A 21,723-nucleotide genomic window follows, 5' to 3' on the forward strand; every position below is an offset into this window, starting at 1 on the left:
TGTAGCAGGCTTGAGTTTCGGTTTTTTGAAAAGCCGGTTTGGGACCTGGGGGTTGTGGGTGAGAGGAGAGGGAGGGCTCCACCCACGGCCACTCCAGGTTTTGGGCCTTGCAGCCTGGTAACAGGCTTGTTAGGGTTTCCACCTGAGAGTGGCCAATATAAGCCTAGTGTGTTTAGGGCTGATTGTCTCACCTGGGAGAGCAGACAGGGAGTTTGCTCAGAGACACTTGAAAACCTAACTGTAAGTGTTGTGCTGTGCTTTTGTTGCTGGTGAGGGCATTAGGCCCTGCCAGGTTCTGGTAGTGAGGGAACTACCTGTGAAGTTAGTGCCCTGACAGGGCTAGGATTTATGTTTATGTTTTCTTTATGTTGTTTCTGTCATTGTACAATAAAGACTGGCGCCGACTAGGGATGTGCAGGCTCGGTTCTACTCGGTTCCGTTCGGTTTTTTTTACCGAATCTTATTGGCTATCCAAAACTCGTGACAGCTGAAACCCAATAAGATTCGGGAAAAAAAAACGAACGGAACTGAGTAGAACCGAGCCTGCACATCCCTAGCGCCGACCAGCTTGTACTTGCATCCAGTCTGGCGTACTGTTTCCCAGCTGCTGTGTGTGAAAGGAAGGAGTCCTCTACCCAGGAGAGGGACCCCCTAACCTAACTGTGTCACAATATATATTATAACTAAGGTAACAATATGGCATTTTCTATGCCCATACAGATTTCCAGATCTCCCTGTGTATTAAAATGTCACACTGTATGCTAATGCCCCAAAGATGAGACTAGGAGAATCTGCATTACTGGAAGTGTCAGTCTAACACTGACCAATCATTATCCGACTGTTAGTTCTCTGCAATTCGATAGGCCAATGTTGTGCCTGTCAAATAGAGGGACTTCCTGATTCATTGTACCAATGAATATAGAATGATAGATGCAGGAAGGACTCTGAGCTAATCCCCGTGAACAAACCAAGCGAGACGAAACGTGCATCTGGATTACCTTGGTGCCCCATGACTGCGCAGTATGGGACACCCCAACACCAGGTTCTAACTTGTTACACGCTGTGCCTCTGCCGTTATTATAACAGAGCAACTACCACGCTGCTCACTTACAGCCACTGTTACTAGGAAGCACACAGAACCTTTCCTCTGTGAAATCATTTGTGTAACATTAACCTAAACTTCTGACATGCACTATAGACACCTAATTAGAGTAGCACTTTGACCACAATTCCTAGCCATTCCATCACATATATTTCAATGAAATAAAGAGATCATACGTTATTTTGATTGGGACTACTGGTATAACCTTAGACGCATGATTGCACCATTGCTATACCTGTGCAACAGTTCATATTTCTTTGGTTTTCATATTTACTTTTATCTGTTTAGATGTTAAGGCACTTGCACTTTACTTGCATCAATGACAGTTATATTATCCTATCTGATTGATGCTCCAATATACCTACATTGCTGATTGTAACAAAATGTTATGATAACACAAATGCATGGGATATGATATATACTCTTCACTTGAAATTATAAGTCTATGCACCTGTATGAATTATATACGTGTATAATCTTTTATTTTGTTAAGTGATTTCATTCTCGACGCAGCCTGAACCTTATCAGGGCTGTGTGAAGATGGGCGGTAGAACTGCGCTCTCGTTGACCAGGGGGTGGTGTGTTGTGGTTTCGGAGTGCTGCACCTTTGTGTGGGAGTACCTTCCCGCACTGAATACGTACACATATCAGGACTGTATTAATCTCAGTACTCTTTATCTATACCCTCCCTGTGGTTCTCATACCAGCCTATTGATTCTCTCATTAATTTGTCCAATACCCTAGGGCATGACAAATAATAGCAGAAATTAGGGCTTAAGAAGGGAACTATAGTTGATTGTTGTTTCAAGGGATGATTGCAATGACAGATCTCTCATTCCTTCTCCTCTACATTTGTTAAGAGAATGAGCAGCAGAGTCTGGATGCAGGATTCATTATTCCCTACTTTTTTCTCTGTCTCTCTTACTTCGTATTTGAACATAGTGCTTTGAATTCAAAATGATCCCCTTAAGGTGTACATTTGACTCTATTTTGTATTATAATAGACTCTGGTGTTCTTTATTCTACATGTTATATGTTGTATTATGTGATATGTATATGTCTTTATATTTTGCTATTTAATAAACTGGGGTATTCTTTGTAGTATGACAAATACCAGTTTTTTTGTGTCAGTCAATTTTAATTACATTTTTCTGGACTGAATCCAAAGAGTGCACTCATCATAGAGTTCTTGTGTTTGGTCTCTCTTATAGCCAAACACCCTCCCTTCTTATCAACATATTTAACCCTGGGTCACACCACCACCTCTATGTACTAACTTTATACTATTTCTAAAGTGACTATAATATGACCAGGTGGTTACAATATAATTGAGATTTAATATTATTTCTATACAGATTTTTCCCTAGTCGGTGCAGTGATTTTTTCCCACTTTTTCCCACCCTTCCTATCCACTTTATGACATCCCATTTATTCGCCAGGAAATTTAGGGGCATAACTGCTAGAGCAGAATTAAGTCTGATTTAATTTGATAGTGCTATATTGACCAATACCATTGCTAGCTCATAGATTAGAACCCCTCAGTAAATTAATCCAGATCTAGTTGGGTTTGTTTTGGGGAGACAAGACTCAAGCTGCACACGACAGGTGTTCAATATCCTGGAATAATAAACCTAGGTTGGTTCCCTGCTTTTCTGCTCTTACTAGATGCTGAAAAAGCTTTTGAAAAGATTTCATTGGGTTATACGAGGGCCATCCTCCTTTACAAATCTTCAATTCCAGTCTTGCTCTATACTCATCCCCTATGGCTGGAGTGTTTGGCAATGGTTCTTGTTATCCAGCTACCCAATTAGCAATGGAATCAGACAGGACTGTTCACTTCCCTCACTCATCTTTGTTTTAGCCATTGAAAAGATACATAATTCTGAATCAATCAGCAGCATAATTAATTATGGTGTCCGTCATAAATTTTGTCTATTTGCAGATGACATGCTGATCTTTCCTGAGACCTCATTGCTGGCCATTCATTCTGTGTAGGATGCTTACTCCAATACTTCATATAAACAAGGTAAATAAGACCATAGAAGTCCTTACCATTAATGTCCCTCTGGATCTGTTGTTAGTGCTTCAGACTCATTATAAATTTGCCTGGCAATATAATTTTTGAGTTATTTGGGCATCTTTATTTTGGGGAAAGAGGAAGCCTTGATGCATAGTAAATATCATTCTGTATTGCGTTAATTGGATGAACCACAGGGTTTGGTTGATGGGTAGTCTGGCAGCGCTCAAAATTATGTTCTTTCCCAAACTGCTATATATATGTAGATCTACACCTAGGATGCTCCCAGTTCCCTGTCTCATTAAATTCTATGCTGTTTTTAACAGATACATTTGGAATATGAGAATCATGTCACAGAAGAGCATAGGATTAGCCAGAAAATATATAATGCATCCTAAATCTGTAGGGGGATCATCGCTCCATAATAAAGAACTCTATCAACTTGCATGCTAGCTGAGCAAATTAGGGATGTCTCCTCCACACAAATCCTGAATCATTTTGGAATTGAAAACTTGGCCTGTTACTGGGGAATATCATTTCCAACTACATCTGCAGTGTGGCAATGTTGGTTCATTAGCCCCTATGAAAAGTTAGTGACCCTATTGTCGAAGCCGGTTTGACCTAAATTGTAAAATTAATATCTGAAGACGCCATGTTTGCGTTGTCTGCACGACGCCATCTGGCATAATCAGTATAATATCACTGTGCACGGCGCTATTTTAGCGTTGTATACATCTGCCGTGTTACTGCACACTGTTAAAGTATTTACATAATAAATGCACACAAATACACATATATATATATTTAAAGACTTCATATATTCAGTGATGACAGACAAGTCTTGAGGACATGTCTGTGACAAATAATTAAGAATACACAAAAATACTGTGAGTGTTTGCTCCGCATACAGATACAGTATGTCTGTGGCAATTGAAGTATAACACAGACACTGATATGCTCAGAGGGAGTGTTCTGAATGTAGATTTAGAAACAATTTTCAGATGTTTAGCTATCATTAGCAATTGTAGGCCTTATGTCCAATGCTGATGTGGTTAAGACGAACTAACAATTGTATTCTAAATAAGCATAGGAAAGCCTTTTGTTAAAGTTATCAGACTTCTTCCCAAGGCTTGCCATTGTTTGTCATTTTTTAGTTCAGACAGAAGTAATATTAATAATAACCAGTTACTGTTTAAAGCTATATATATATATATATATATATATATATATATATTCAAGTCCAAATTGGAATGGCACTCTCCCTGTCGGGTGTCAAATGCTCAGGTGCCCTCCGGAAAAATTCATCTACTCCAGCTATACATACAAGCGGCGGCACTCAGAGACTGGGTTGAAAAAGCTTAAAAAATGTGTATTTAACATGTTCATAATGTGACACCAACGTTTCGGGACCGTGTCGTCCCTTTGTCAAGTCCTGAAATGTTGGTGTCACGTTATGAACATGTGTGTTTAAATACACGTTTTTGAAGCTTTTTCAACCCAGTCTCTGAGTGCCGCAGCTTGTATGTATAGCTGGAGTATATATATATATATATATATATATTTTAATATATATATATGTATATATACACTTAAACGATCGCATGTGTATCCACAATGTGTGCACACTAATATACAGTTGCTATTGTAAACAGAAACACACACAGCACATGTTTTGCGCTGTACACAACACCTGCATACAGCGCAACTTTTTACGCTGCATGTAGACGCACAACGCATACTTACATATAATCATAAATATACACGCACTCATAAAAGGTTCCTGCACATTATGGTTTATATTTAAGTTATTAATTATGATGTAAAGTGTATGTATTTGATATCTAAGGTTTAGTACATGATAAGCAGACCATGTTTGGTACCATTCTAAACCACTGTTTATTTGCAGATCTCCAGTTCCATCGGCAGGGAGATCGCAACATGCATCTGCAAGTTATGGATTATAGAGAATTAGGTGTTAGAAAGTACTTTGTATGTAGTGTCTATTGATTAGTTAAAACACACACAAAGAGCCATTGGAGGGCTGAACTACCACTGTACAACTGACCTATGAACTGCATCATACCAGAATGTCAAGAATCAAGAACCAATGAAATCACGTTTGCTTGTCTCTATTGTTGTTGTAACACTCTGGAAGGTATATAGACTTGTGCTATTGGGTCTAGATCTCAGTCATATCCATTTGATGACCACAGACATCAGGATTGATGACTGGGACCTGGATCTGGGGCGCATGCGTGTATTGGCTGTACCTTATGTATTTAATAATCCTTTGTGCTCATTGTTTAGATCAAAGCGCGTAATACTCTTTTATTGTAATAATAACTTAATGTGCTTTGGAACCACACTCAAAGTCTGGAAAGCAACTTGCAATGCTAAATAGCGATATTTGGGTATAAAGGTTATTAGGTATTCATACTATATTGTGCAACTGCTAGGGACACGAGTTATGCTCAACCAGTTACTCATGAAAGAGACTGCTTTTAACTTTTTACAAAGGCTGATTCTACTTTGTGAGAAGCCTATAGAAATTCAAACAGATACTGGCACCAATGCCAGTGGGGGGGGAGTTAAAATTTGACAAGCATTTAGTACATTGATTTGGATCGGTATGGCACATTCCAATGTATACTCACTTAGGGCTGTGCTTCAGATGTCCTGTCCATGCGTCTTCCCCAGGTTCAAATGCATGAAGGCCGACATTGCATACGTAGCATCTCACATTGTCTGATATTCCTAAAATGAAGCACTTTCTTAGTTTCCATTATGGCCATTTACCATAAATGTTTGGGAGGGGAGGTAGTTATAATCCCAAAAAACACACACAAGCTGGCGCTGGATCTCCACACAGCTGGTAGTAATTAAGTACAAATCTGACTGCTGCTTCAAATTCAAGATCGGTTATACCTACCTATCAGAAAATATCAAGGAAAAAAGTAAAATAGATAATTGAAGTGCTGTCTATGTAATTAAAAAGTCCACATATTTATTCACATGTACATATATAACAAACGTTAAACCAGACAAAACTGATGATACCAGAATAAAAGTCCAAATGACTCATCAAAATATGATTTGAACTGCTGGAAAGGTGCTCTAGCTAAATGGAATGCTTATTCCCTTCCAGTAAATAGCTGGCACAACACATGCATAAAAAGAAATGGCTAAATCCACATCACTATTAGGGCAATATACTTAGATGTTATTTTAAAACAAATTAAAACATTTACCTGTTATTGCAACGCTATCCATGTAGAGGATGTTTCTGGCTCCATGTAGCTAGAGCACCTTTCCAACAGTTCAAATCGTATTTTGATGCGAGTCATTTGGGCTTGAATTCTGGTATCATCAGTTTTGTCTGGTTTAACTTTTTTTTTATATATGTACATGTGAATAAATATGTGGATTTTTTAATTAGAAACCAAACAAACTTGAGCAATATTGAATAATTATTATATATCAACTGTACATCTAGTGCAGTAATATATTTTTATTGTAACTGATTTTTTAATTACACAGACAGCGCTTCAATTATCAATTTTACTTTTTTCCTTGGTATTTTCTGATAGGCAGGTATAACCAATCTTGAATTTGAAGTAGCACTCAGATTTGTACTTAATTACTACCAGCTGTGTGGAGATCCAGCGCCAGATTCTGTGTGTTTTTTGTCTTTATTGTCGTACTATACTATTGTTTGGCAGCAGGATTAGACAACATGTCTCCTCTCAAATGTGTGTCAGAAAAGTTAGATAGGAGATATAATTACCTTAAAAGTACTAAATTACCATCAAGTCATAATTATAATGAGATTGAAAATTGAAAATTGAAAATGATAATGCAGAGATGCACAGGCTGTTTAATAAATTAGAAAACTTGTGTATAGATGAGACCAGACATTGGTAGGACCAGGTAACTCTTCAAAAATATCTAGACAAGGATCTGATTCCTAGAGGGCTAAGAATCCTAAAAACGGCTGCGTTTAAGGATGATAACATTTTCACGGAAGATTGGCATACCATCTTGGATAATTGTTCCAAGAATTTTATGCATCTCCTTATCAGACATACAGTAGAGAGTCAAAGGTAGTGAAAATCCAAAAAGAAATTGAAACTACAACAGAGCTATTGAAATCGTTTGCAGACAATACGGAATATAAATCAAGAGATAGTAAGGTTAGTAATAATGTAGAGGAATATGAAAATTCACTAATGCAACTAAAGGATGACAAACTATTAAGGGACAGGAAAGATTATGAGAAAGGGAAAGTACAGTCCTTTAACAGGTTAAAAATAACCAGCATAAATTCCCACTATAGGACTAAGAGTAGATCCACTGAGAGACCATATATGGTTAGATTTAAACAACAGGATAATTTTAATAGTGGAAACAGGTATAATAAATATGGTGGTAATAAACCTAGGGATAGATACAGAGATCAATATCAATACCCCCAGAGACAACATTCCCTTAGTGGACTTTCACATCAGAACAGATTTGATATTCTTGATAGGGACAAGGTCCCTGAGTTAACACCAGTAATAAGATGTAAATATCCCACACCCTTAGGTGTTAGAAAGAGACCACTGAAGGAGCTGTTCCCACTGCAGGGAGATTTTTTAGAGTAGCAAAAGGAACACAAAGGAACACAAATTGAACACAAATTGGAATATGAGAAAAAGAAGGGAAAGAGAAAGAGAGGCTGTAGAGGAGGTAGAGGAAAATCATACAAAAAATATACACATACAATAGGTGATAAGGGGATCTATAACCTATCTTCAAAAACATTTAATAAAAATGATCTAACCCTCCTTCAAAAAGGGTTGAACTTTGCACCGGCCTCTAAACCTGATATCTTTAATCTATTTGTGGATTTAAATAAATATGTTCACACATTGAGTAGACAAAGGTATTTTGCACTAAAAACACTGAAAACAAAAGAAGGAGAGGGAACACCTATACTACTGGACTCCAATGATGATGCGACCATTAAAATCTTGGAATCTTTATTGGAAGAAGGTGAAGGTAGTAGCCCTATTAAACTGTTCGATTTAAACACTAGTCCAGTTCCAGTAACATCTAATGGAAAGCACACGTTTAGATTGAAATCAGATTTTTATCCTATGCAATATAGAGGACCATTTATTGAAAGTTTCTACAAATCTACCCTAGAGAATTTTAAAAAGATGTGTGATAAAATAGATAATGAAAACATCAGGGATAATCTTAGTTGGGATGAACATAGGACCTTAAAAGTTATTATCAAACCAGCAGATAAGGGTGGTGGGATCGTTATATTGAATACTCTGGATTATTTAAAAGAATCCTATAGACAACTTTTGAATGACAGATTTTATAAAAAATGATCTATGAATCCCACCACCCTATTCCAAATGAGGTTGAATAACTTATTAAAGAAAGGTTTTGCTGATGGAGTTATAAATAAGGACACTATTCATTTTTTATGTGCACTTCACCCTGTAACCCCCACGTTTTATTATTAACCCAAAAACTCACAAAAATCTCACTGCACCACCTGGAAGACCTATTATTTTGGGTGTGGATTCCCTCACTAATAATTTATCCTGTTTTGTAGATAGTTTTTTACAAGAACACGTTAAAACATATAAATCATATATTAAGGACACGTCACATTTTTTGAGTTTAATTAAGGATATTAAATGGAAATCCACATATTATTTTTATCACATGTGAGGTTGAGTCACTATATTCTAATATCCCTCACGATCTTGGGTTGGATGCTGTATAATATTTTTTGAAGTCGGATGTAAATATTTCTAACAGATTACTGGAATTTATTCTGAATTCCATTACATTTAGGACCTCATTCAGAGTCGATCGCTTGCTGCAAGCGATCACTCTGAATGAGGGCGGCCACTTACATTTTTAAGTGCCACCTTCTGGTCGATCGCTAGGCTGTGGGTTTCCACCCACAGCTCTAGCGACCAACCAGAGTGATGGTCACAATGGTCAAGACCATCGCAACCATCGGGGCTTGCGACGAGACCCTAAGGTTGGATCTCGGCAATCGCAAGCCCCATGGAGCTTCCTGCTCTGATCGAGCAGGAAGCTCCCCACTGACATCAGCAATGATGTCAGTGGGGCTGCCCCAAACGGCAAGCATTCCAACTGGAACACCTCCATTTGGCCGGGCATGCCCCCTGCCTGCCCACCAAACGGGGTGAGCTGTCACTCACCATTGACAGCTCACCCCCTTTGGTGCGAGACCCATAGCGACAGTGCGCCCGCCACTTGCCGGGTCTCGCGCATGCGCACTTCAGAGCCGGCTCCGACATGCGCATGCCCAGTGGGGCAACATCGACCCAGTTGCGAGCGCTCAGCGCTTGTGACCGGGTCTGAACGACTCACTTATTCTTAAACATAGCTATTTTATTTTTGATTCCCAACTCTTTTTACAAATTCTAGGAATGGCGATGGGAACCAGGTTTTCCCCAAGCTTTGCCAACCTCTATATGGTTAAGTTTGAGGATCGGCACATATGGGGCCTGCAGCATGGGGAAAACCTTGTTCTTTATGGGAGATGTATTGATGATTTATTTTTTATTTGGGAAGGGGATCAACAATCTGTTGTTACATTCACTGAAAGTCTAAATAATAATGATTTTGGTTTACATTTCAGCAGCACGTATCACACATATATTAATTTTCTAGATCTAGCGCTGTCAGCAAATGTTGATAATAGTATAGTCACTGAAACATATATTAAGAGTGTTGATCAAAATCGCTATTTGAACTATCAAAGTAGCCATCTTAGGAATTGGCGTAATAACATTCCGAAAAGCCAATTCCTAAGAATCAAACGAAACTGTTCTGAGGTAGATACATTTGAAAGACTAGTCAAAGGACTATATAAGTCCTTTTCTGATCAGGGCTACCCAGATAATATATTGGATCAGGCATATAATGGGGTCAGACAAATAGACAGGACTACTCTATTTGAAGAAAGGTCGCTTTCTCATTCAGAGAGAGTCAATGGCCTAGGTAATGAGAGGTCGACCATGTTCTTAACCCAATTTAATATGTACCATCGTGATATCAAGAAGATTATTAAGAAAAATGTTCCCATCCTACAACTAGATGAGGTGCTGAGTTCTTCTATGTAATTAAAAGATAATGTGATATTTAGGTGAGCAGAGAATTTGAAAGCAAAACTGGCGCCCGCCAAGTCTCTTTAAAAACAGATTACATGAAGAAACCAACAAAGTCAATATGAAAAGTCATTCGTTGTCATGGTTCCCACAACAACTAGTGGGACACTTTAGATGTGGGAAAAATGGCTGTCACATGTGACCAACAGAAAAAAAACCCTTGCGCTAATTGATAAATAAACTAGTACAGAAAGTTTAAAAAATTTAAATAAATTAACACATTTATTATCATAAATACATTCAAATAAATTTAATTGACCGGTCAATAATCTAAAATAACACATATACATCAATCTCCCAATAATATGGATAACAATTAGTTTGTTTAAAAAACAATAGATCCTCAGGATCCAAATATTCTTAATATAGTTGTAGGAGGTGCATATGCATAAAAAATATTTTATTAAAAATATATATATATATATTGGAAAATGTTCACTGTGCCCACACTGAAAAACTCTTAGCGATATTGAAAAATGTCCTTTCCTTCGGATAGTAGAAAGAGTTTTTAGAGTTTACGTGGATGCTGGCTGCAATTGATTAAGGACAAATGTCCGAAATGTATCTCCGAATAATCCGTATTAGGGGCCCTGCATTGATGTAATTAGTAGGTCTCCTCTTAGTGTGATCCACCCGTTCCCTCTAACACAGTTGAGGAGTAGAAAAATGTCTGAACTCTAAACAGGGGACCTTCCATGCTTGTAACTGTCCAGTAAGAGTATCCTTAGGGAGCAGCAATGTAATCTCTGCCTCAAACCCTCCGTGTGCGGATCACGTCTGGCAAATGCAAATAAGCATCCGTATCTCCGGAGCTCCCAGTAGCAGCAGCACATGTACAAGTGTCACAGACTAGATCTTTAGGGTCCACAGATATCCTCTGACATTTGTCTTCCCCTCAACTGTGTTAGAGGGAACGGGCGGATCACGCTAAGAGGAGACTATTTGGAGATACATGTCGGACATTCGTCCTTAATCAATTGCAGCCACCATCCACATAACTCTAAAAACTCTTTCTACTATCCAAAGTAAAGGACATTTTTCAATATCACTAAAAGTTTTTCAGTGTGGGCACAGTGAACATTTGCCAATATATATATATATTTTTTAATAAACATTTTTTTATGCATATCCACCTCCTACAACTATATTAAGAATATTTGGATCCTGAGGTTATATTGTTTTTTAAACAAACTAATTGTTATCCATATTATTTGGAGATTGATGTATATGTGTTATTTTAGATTACTGACTGGCCAATGAAATTTATTTGAATGGATTTGTGATAATACATGTTTATATTTATTTTGAAATATTTATTTTTTTGACACTTTCTGTACTAGTTTATTTATTATTTAGGGCAAGGGTTTTTTTCTGTTGGTATTGTGGAACACCTGGTCTACAGGTATTTGTTTGTGTGCAACCACAAGCACACTGATTCTTTGCTGCTGAAGTGCTATAAATTTACTTTTATTAATTTAAACATTTTTATCATTCAATTAGCACCAGGGTCTTTTTCTTATATGTTACTGTGTCACATGTGAGCACACTAAAAGAAAACATTGAAATTTGAATCATTTGTCTCCAAAGAACACTTTAAAATGAAAATTATTTCTAACTGTAGGTCAGCATATGTGATATATCTGATACAATGTAAATGCGGCCTTCAGTATGTTGGCCGCACTACACGACCGTTACATCAGAGGTTTATGGAACATAGGCAGATATGGCTGAAAACCCACCTCTTATAGAAACATATAGTGGTTGCCAGGGAAGTTATATAAAAGTCATCAATCTATTGGCCATTGAAGTGGTTAAACCCACATTGAGGGGGGTGATAGATTCAGGATTCTATGTAAAAGAGAAGCATACTGGATCTTTCGCTTAAATTCTGCAAGGTCTAAACGATACGGTTGAACTTAATAACTTGTAATGGTGGTGGGGTGTGTTATACGACTGGAGGCTCTGAGTCTAAATACATCTTAGGCCCAGAGTTGCAGATCCGTTTTCTCCCCTCATTTTAGGTTTCTATTGGGGAGTTTACGTCATGATTCTTAATTAAAGCATGATTCATAATTTTGGTTGGTATGTGATGCGGGAGTGGGTGGGCCGCGTGTCGCGGACCCATGAGTGTAAATATATCTCGGGTTCTGTGATATATGTCCTTCCACTGTCCACCAGATGCCGGCCAGAGTGTCTACAAGTCTTATTAAAGAGTCTAGGCCCTAGTAATATAGGCTTGCTAACCTATATATAGTATATATTGATGGTGGTTTTGTACAGTGGGCACATCATTTTAATGTAAAACTCTATATGAAAGGTTTAAATGTATTAGTGGACAGTTTATTTTTTGCAAATTTCTGGTGCCCTTTAGATGCGCAGCGTTACTCTCTAGATATATATATTGAGAAGAGTATACTTTTATATTACTGCAGTCTTAATTCTTTTAAATTTCATGTTTAAAATTTATTTAAGTATTTATATTTTTGATTATTTTCTATTTTTATTTCTATTTTTATCTATATATGTCTATTAATAAATTAAATATATATATTTATTTTCTATACAATATGTATTTTAAAGGTAGAAAGGGGGTAGTATGAGATATATATATCCTGCTATTCAACGATGTACATTTATCCATTGATTATAGGGTGTAGTAATATAGCGGTCTTGCAGAATATGTAGTAAACATCTTCTACTATCAGATCAGCTAGTTTTTGTAATGGGTGTTGAGCTGGTGTTCCCACCTGATTTCTAGCAAGGTAATTACAATTTAAATTAAGTGAAATAAATATAAAAAAATATATATAAATGTAAAAGTGGAAACCCCTAATAGGGAGGATATTCTTCCAGATGGGGATATGTTGTATAGCTATATGACTATTCAGTTTGTGTTGGATACGAACATATAACTGTCTGCAGCACTATAACTTAATTATTAATTAAATGTATTCCCTTACTCTGGCAACATATTTAATGAGTATACGAAACAGAGCTTACAGCTTTCTGCCGAGAGATGTTAATTGAATCACTGTGACAAGGCACAGCTGATTCTAACAAAATTAAGCCACTATTTAAAAGTGAGTGGCACTGGGGCGGAATACTGCTCATCTCCTGAGGAAGCCGCTGAATAGTTTGAAGGCGGAGAAACGCACTGAGGTTGTGACGGCAGTCTGCCGTCAGTGTGATCACACTGCACACATCAGTCAGCCCTGCTGGATGCCAGCTAAATAGTGTTACCACTGTGGAGGACTCTCGAGACAGATCAGATAACACGCGTCTGAAAGATTGAACAACTAATGTGAGTGCACCACATTGTTTTCAGACTGACTAAACTGATTTAAATATCTGTCCTCCAAGTACAAATAGTTTGGAGGCTTAATTATAAGCGCATTGTCCTGATTAAGCTGGATACAAGTACACCATTTAATCTCTTTCAGCTACAATATTGCTGTAAGACCGGAAGCTCCATAAACATCTTGGGCCAAATGTAATAAGGTGAGAGTTTAGAAAATGTGCTTATTACTCACAAATGTAGATCCAAATAATAAGGACAACGCTAAAGGAATTGTTTCATAAGAGATGATGATATATTTAGTAAAAGTGCAGCAAAATAACAAGATCACGTTTCCACGGGGACAGACCCACTTTTCTCAAGGTGCTGATGTCCTCACGGAAACATTGTCTTGTCATTCTGCTGCACTTTTACTAAATATATTATCTCTCATGAAACAAGTCTCTGAGTGTTGTCCTTACAGAACATGCTATTGTTTCCTACTGGTTTACCATGGTGGACAGCAGGGTCACTTATCGGAGGGCAACAGGGTAAAGATTTCTTAACTTTTTGCTGGGGTTTAACAATTATAATAGATATTAACATGCTCACCAATAAATCATTGATTGGTGTTTCTTCTCGAGCTTCCTCTTTAGAAGCATGGACTCTACAAGTCAGTGGAAGGTGTAATTTGGTCTCTGGCACCAAGCAGCAGGTCCTTGAAGTCCTGTAAGTTGTGAGGTGCGGCCTCCATGGCTCAGACTTGTGTTTCCAGCACATCCCACAAATGCTTGATCGGATTGAGATCTTTGGAATTTAGAGGCCAAGTCAAAACCTTGAACTCTTTGTCATGTTCCTCAAACCATTTCTGAACAATTTTTGCAGTGTGGTAGGATGCATTGTCCTGCTGAAAGAGGCCACTGGCATCAGGGAATACCGTTGCCATGAAGGGGTGTACTTGATCTGCAACAATGTATAGATAGGTGGTACATTTCAAAGTAACATCTACATGAATGCCAGGATCCAAGGATTTCCAGCAGAACATTGCCCAGAGCATCGCATTTTATCTGTCGGCTTGCCTTCTTCCCATAGTGCATCCTGGAGCCATCTCTTCCCCAGGTAAATGATGCACACACAACTGGCCATCCACTTGATGTAAAAGAAAATGAGATTCATCAGACCAGGCCACCTTCTTCTATTGCTAGATGGTCCAGTTGTGATGCTCATGTGTCCATTGTAGGAGCGTTTGGCAGTGGACTGGGGTCAGCATGGGCAGTCTAACCAGTCTGCAGCTATCCAGCCCTATACACAGCAAACTTCAATGCACTGTGTGTTCTGATATTCATAGCCAGCATTAACTTATTCAGCAATTTGTGCTACATTAGCTATTCTGTAGGATAAGACCAGACGGTATAGCCTTTGCTCTGCATTGAAGAGCCTTGTTGCAAGTTCACCAGTTGTCTTTCCTTGGACCACTTCTGGTAGATACTAACTACTGCATACGGGGAACACCCCACAATACCTGCCATATTGGAGACGGTCTGACCCAGTTGTCTAGCCATCACAATTTGTCCCTTGTCAAAGGCGCTCAGATCCTTACACTTGCCCATTTTTCCTGCTTCCAACACATCAGCTTCAAGAACTGAGTGTTCACTTGCTGCCTTATTTATCCCACCCTTTGACAGGTGCTATTGTAAAGAGATAATAAATGTTATTCACTTACATGTCAGTTGTTTTTAATGTTATGGCTGTTTGGTGTGTGTATATACAATAATGTGCAAAAGTTTTAGGCAGGTGTGGAACAAATGCTGCAAAGTAAGAATACTTTCACAAATAGAAGTTTTATTAGTTTATTTTTATCAATTAACAAAATGCATGAACAGAAGAGAAAACTAAATCAAATCAACATTTGGTGTGATCACCCTTTGCCTTAAAAACAGCATCAATTCTTCTAGGTACACTTGCACAAAGTCAGGGATTTTTTAGGATAATAGTCAGGTGTATGATTAACCAATCACACCAAACAGGTGATAATGATCATCATTTTCATATTTAGGTTGAAGCACAGTCATTAACTGAAACAGAAACAGCTGTGTAGGAGGCATACAGTTTCATGTCACAGCTCATACACCATGGCAAGACTGAGCACAGCAACAAGACACAAGGTAGTTGTACTGCATCAGCAAGGTCTCTCCTAGGAAAAGATTTCAAAGCAGACTGGGGTTTCAAGATGTGCAGTTCAAGCTCTTTTGAAGAATCACAAAGAAACGGGCAACTTTGAGGACCGTAGATGCAGTGGTCAGCTTACTTCCCATTAAAATTGGAAGATGTCCAGCAGTGTCATCAGCTCATAACTGACAGAAGCCAGTGGGACACAGGTAAACCCATCTACTGTTCAGAGAGGTCTGGCCAGAAGTGGTCTTCATGGAAGAATTGCAGCCAAATAGCCATACCTTCGCCGTGGAAACAAGGCCAAGTGACTTAATTATGCATGAAAATATAGGAACTGGGGTGCAGAAAAATGGCAGCAGGTGCTCTGGACTGATGAGTCAAAATTTCAAATATTTGGCTGTAACAGAAGGCAGTTGTTTGCCGAAGGGCTGGAGAGCGGTACAATAATGAGTGTCTGCAGGAACAGTGAAGCATGGTGGAGGTTCCTTGCAAGTTTGGGGCTGCATTTCAGCAAACTGAGTTGGGGAATTGGTCAGGATTAATGGTGTCCTCAATGCTGAGAAATACAGGCAGGTACTTATCCATCATGCATTACCATCAGGGAGGCAACTGATAGGCTGCAAATTTATTCTGCAGCAGGACAACAACCCCAAACATACAGCCAATGTAATTAAGAACTATCTTTTGCGTAAAGAAGAACAAGGAGTCCTGGGAGTGATGATATGGCCCTAACAGAGTCATTATCTCAACATCATCCAGTCTGTCTGGAATTTCATGAAGAGATAGAAGGATTTGAGCAAGCCTACATCCACAGAAGATCTGTGGTTAGTTCTCCAAGATGTTTGGAATGACCTCCCTGCTGAGTTTCTTCAAAAACTGTGATCAGCCTGCATATAAACTTCAGATATAGTCATACGCAGCCACTGAGCCAGAGTCTGCTTGTTAGCTGGCCAACCCCGCTTGTGAAAGCCATACAAAACAAAAAGTGTTTCTGATTTCCTGATGGAGTTGGTGTGAACCATGTAGATACGAAGAGCTCAAACTACGTCCAATGAAGTTTTACCAGCAGAAAGGCCTGAAGATTTGAAAGCCGCATACAACTATTTCTTAATTTATATGAAAACGGGATACCATTTTTGGTAGGTAGCCTGACTGCGTACGAAGGACAGCTCTATCCTGGTGGAAAATCAAATATGGGGGGCGACACAAAAGTGCTGCCAAATCAGAGACTCTGTGAGCTGTGGAGATAGCTAAAAGAAAAACTGTCTTCGCTGTCAACCATTTGAAGTCCAGTCCACCGTATTCAAAGGGGGGAGCCTGTAGTGTAATTAGAACCAAAGACAAATCTCACTGGGCCACCGTAGGAACAAAAGGTGGTTGTAGATGGAGAACACCCTGCAAAAATGTTCTAACATCCGGTAAGGAAGCGATTCTACACAGAAACCAAACTGACAGTGCAGAAACCTGTACTCTCAATGTGGCCAGGTGGAGACCAAGGTCTAATCCAGCCTGGATAAAAGCCAGATCTCTAGAGACCCTAAAAACCTTAGGATCAAATTTACTGTGGGAACACCATAGAAAAAGGAATGCCAAATTCTGTAATAGATGCGGTAAGAGGAAGGCTCTCTTTCTACAAGCATCGTATGAATCACCGTGTTGGTAAACCCTTTGGCTCTTAAGATGGAAGACTCAAGAGCCAAGACGTCAAAGATGAAGAAGATCCCTTGTCATCTGAGATGAGCAGCCATGGCTGCCATTATCTTGGTAAAAACCTGAGGAGCTGTGGGCAGACCAAAGGGTAGAGGCTGAATCTTGTAATGTTGCTGACGAACAGCAAATCATAGAAACCTTTGATGGGATAGTGCTATAGGCACATGCAGGTATGCATCTTGTATGTCCAGGGAAACCATATAATCCCCAATTGACCATAGGGTTTCCATATGGAATTTTGGCAAATAAATAAATCTATTTAGATGCTTTAGATTCAGGATAGGGTGATGAGACCCATTTGCTTTCTGAATCAAGACCAGATTTGAGCAATTTCATGTTGAGCCAAGGGAACCTGAATAATCACCCCTGAACTCAGCAGAGTCTGAATGGCTCCCTGGAGGGCCAGGGCCCTGACAGAGTTTGTTGGGGGATTTGTGCAAAAAACTTCCAAGGAGGATGTTGCCGGAAGGTGATTGCATGGCCCTGAGAGACCACTTCTCTGACCCAGGCATCTGTTGTTTGATGCCAGGTGTCGCAAAACTGAAGAAATAGGCCTCCCACCCGTGGTCCCCCAGATGGAGGCCCCTCATCAGGCTGAGGGTTTGCCATCCGGCTTGACAGCTGGATATCAGATAGACCAAGACTTCCGCCCTTGTTGTGGCTTGGTAGTTCTGCGGGAATTCCACTGCCTGGAAAAAGACTGTCCCTTAACTTTCCCCTGAGGGCGAAAGGACTGAAAGGAAGACTATCTCTTATAAGTGGCTGTTGATGGCAGGCCAGCAGATTTTGCAGCTGCCACTTGGGCCACAATGTTATCCAATTCTGGACCAAACAATTTTTTACCTGGAAAAGGCAGGATTCCAGAGCTTTCTTGGAACCCACATCCGCCTTCCAGGATCTTAACCAGAAGGCTTTGCATGCAACAATCGAAGTTGCCGATGCCCTAGACACCATAATACCTGCGTCTACTGCCACATCCCCTACGTAAGATGCTGCCTCTCGCATAAGAGAGAGAGATAAGATAATTGTTCTTTTGTAGCATTTGGCATAGTCTCTTCTAATGCCGCCATCCACTTCCATGGCCTTGGCTACCTAGACTACCGCCATAGCTGGCTGTGAAATCGCCCCAGATAAAATAAAACACTGATTTCAAACAGTTTTCTAATCTCTTATCAGTAGCATCCTTAAGAAAGGCTGAAGATGGAATGGGCAACGTGGAACTCTTAATTAAATGAGTCACGTGAGCATCCACTGTAGAAGGAACTTCCCACTTATCACATTCACTTGCAGAAAATTAAAATAAAGAGGACAACTTCTTTGTAGCATGGAATCATCTATCCAAATTATTCCATGCCTCAGCCATAAACTACGAAAGCTGTTCAGACTGAGGAAACTCATCCTTAACCACCTTCTGTCATCTAAAGAGTGGAGCTTTAAACCTAGGAGGTGCCTTATCATCCTCTAAATTTAATATGGGTCTAACCGCTCTCACCAGAGAGGGAACATCCACAGAGGCATGATGATTCTCCTCCTCAGATACAGACTCCAAGGAGGAACCATGTGCAACATCCGATGCACCTGATGATGCATCTGAGTCTAAAGGCTTAGCGGAATTACATGATGACCTCTTCCGGCCCTGAACTTTAGTGGTTATCAGTTTATCAGCCTGTCTAGGTTCTAGAGAGACTTAAACAGTTTTTTTTGGGGTGGTCTAGGCACAAGTATTAACACAATGTATCTGCTAGATATATTAACCGGTAATTATTCATTTACAGTGATAAATTTCAGAAAACTGTTTTTGTTATCTGTGTTGCCGGTGGTGCTCCCCTAGAGGCAGTGAGTCCAACAACGCAAGGGAAAGTAGAGAAAGAAGACTCTTGTTTGGGGGCACTGATTATTTGTTTAAAACGTAACTTTTATTTGATCTCATCAAAGATCAGACACAACTACTCACACAAAGGCACTGGTACAGTATCTTAGTAAGAATGAAATATAATTTCTCTCAAATACCAAAAACATCAAATATTAAAAAGGTATTACAGTATATTATGAATCTTGAATTATGGAGATACTGTACACAATTTAAAAATATTTCAGATCTAGAATATCCATATTCAATTATCGGCAGTATTCAATTAGTTTTGCACCCGTAATAAAGTTTTGCATGCCGGACTTTTCACCTACATCACGTATTTTAGCAGCGGAAACGAATCGTGCACTTACTCGCTATTCGCCCTATTCAATTCCAAAAGACGCGAAAAAGGCTAGACGCGAAATCAGAACAGATGGAAAGTGGTCAGTGATTGCGCTGAGCAAGAAAAAGTGTGGGTCCCAGGGACCCCTCACTTTAAGAATTTGGGGTCCTACTCCACAGTTTCTGGGTCCTAACACAATTTATGCTTTTGAGCTCACCCTATGCCATGAGACCATCCCACATGCCCCACTATGGAAAGTCATACTCAGATTTTCAGTGAAGTACAGATAATGATTATAAATACATTTCCTTGATCTCAAATAGCCGACAGGTGTAGTGCTGTGGGCAGAGAGGGGGCTAAGGGTAGGCTGTGGTGGGACCAGTTAAAAAGCTTGGACAGTGCTGGGGGCAGGTAGCAGTTAGGGTAGAACTGGAGGTTGAAGCAGTCAGCAGCTAGGGTAGAGCTGGGGATTCAGGCAGTGAGAGGGTAGAGGGGGTAAGTGTAGGCAGTGCTGGGTAGGGAGGGAGGTGTCGGGCAACAATTTAAAACAGAACAAAGAATTATATGGAGCATTGTTCACTTGCAGCGTAATATCTCAATTTAATATATATATATTTTATATATATATATATATATATATATATATAATCCAATAAACTAAAATAGACATACATATAAATATAATATATATCAGACTACAATAATTGAACAAGAATCACATAAAATTGTCTAAATTAGATAAATCCACAAATATCAACCGGCAATATAAAATCATGTGGGTGAATGATAATGGTGTAGAAACTATCTCAATAAATATAAAACACAATAATAGCAGCTGTGTGATGCTGTGCTGTTGGCTAAGTGGGTTAGTAAGCTTAAGCAAGCTGTAACTGCTAAATAATCACTCAGCACTTAAGCGCTTGATAATTTCAGAGATGTTCGCAATGCCGATTTTTATGCTGATCAAACGATTTTTTGCTATTGCACATGCTTCTAAGCTACACTGGGCATGTGCAGCGATTGTCTTGCTATTCCTCACATACAGAGAACCCATTTGCAAAGTTAGTGACAGGTAGTCAGCTTTTGGGGGAGATAACGGGGTGTTTAGAAAATTGCAGGCGTGTCTGACCGTTTAAACACCGTTACATGGACGGCCATAAATTAGCAGTTGCTATCTCCTACGCAGCATGCGAGCCCTCTGTGTGTCTGGAGAGACGCTGTATTAGAGACATGTCAGACCTTCCACAAGGGCTGCATAGCTGGTCAATGTTACCAATATTTACGCTGGTAAGTGACGTCGGACGCATATAAGAAGGCAGCAGTGGGCGTCCCTAAGCTCGGGTAACCTTTGGAACTGTCAGCATGTTTTCGCAGCTGTGGTTGCGAAATCTCAACTGGCAATCGCATAAGTGTATTATTTCTGAATCAGGCTCTAACACCATTTCAATATGAGCACATTCACATTGACTAAACTGGGTTCACACAATTGTTAAGTCCACTGATATTAGTATAGGTTAGGCTTAAAAATTAAATGCACCAATGTCCACTAGTGGTGAAAATGTATTGTAATGCTAATGAATACCCACTGTTGGTCAGTGAAAGCTGCATGTAGTAAGAAAGAAAAATGTGTTCATAAAATAACATAGAATTTGAACTGTGAGCTGTTTGCTCTCACCCTCACTAGACTCACAGGTTAGCTGTCCTAGTAGTACTCCCAGCTGCTTAACCCTTCAGAGGCCAGAATCAATGCAGGGCAGACTGTGTTCCAGGCTTCCAGCCTCAGTAGTCAATGCTGAGACAGCAGTGTGTGTGCTGTGATTAAGTGTGACCCGGCCACAGTAGATTAGAATTGTTTTGCTGTCCAGCCTGTGTACACACTGAGGGCCTGATTCAGAGCCGGACGCTATTTGCGGACGGTCGTTCTGAAAAAGGGTCCGGATATTTAAATTAAGCACTCGCTCTTTGCGGTCTGTTGACGCCTCTATGTCTGAACGAGCGAGTGAAACATGCGCTCGCTATTTTAAAAAAAACGCCCCCTGGCCGCTCGC

At 39.5% G+C, this 21,723-nt stretch overlaps 1 protein-coding gene across 1 annotated transcript in view; it reads right to left on the bottom strand.

Moving 5' to 3' along the window:
* LOC148509028 (baculoviral IAP repeat-containing protein 1-like) overlaps positions 1 to 21,723 on the bottom strand; it is a 196,413-nt gene that overhangs the window by 88,191 nt on the left and 86,499 nt on the right. Inside the window, exon 8 of the mRNA XM_088443700.1 lies at positions 5,774 to 5,873. Within this exon, the coding sequence (XP_088299826.1) occupies positions 5,774 to 5,873 (100 nt within the window). The remainder of the gene's footprint in view (positions 1 to 5,773; positions 5,874 to 21,723) is intronic.

The sequence above is a fragment of the Taudactylus pleione genome, unplaced genomic scaffold (assembly GCF_031769625.1).
Source record: "Taudactylus pleione unplaced genomic scaffold, aTauple2 ptg000333l, whole genome shotgun sequence".
NCBI lineage: Eukaryota > Metazoa > Chordata > Amphibia > Anura > Myobatrachidae > Taudactylus > Taudactylus pleione.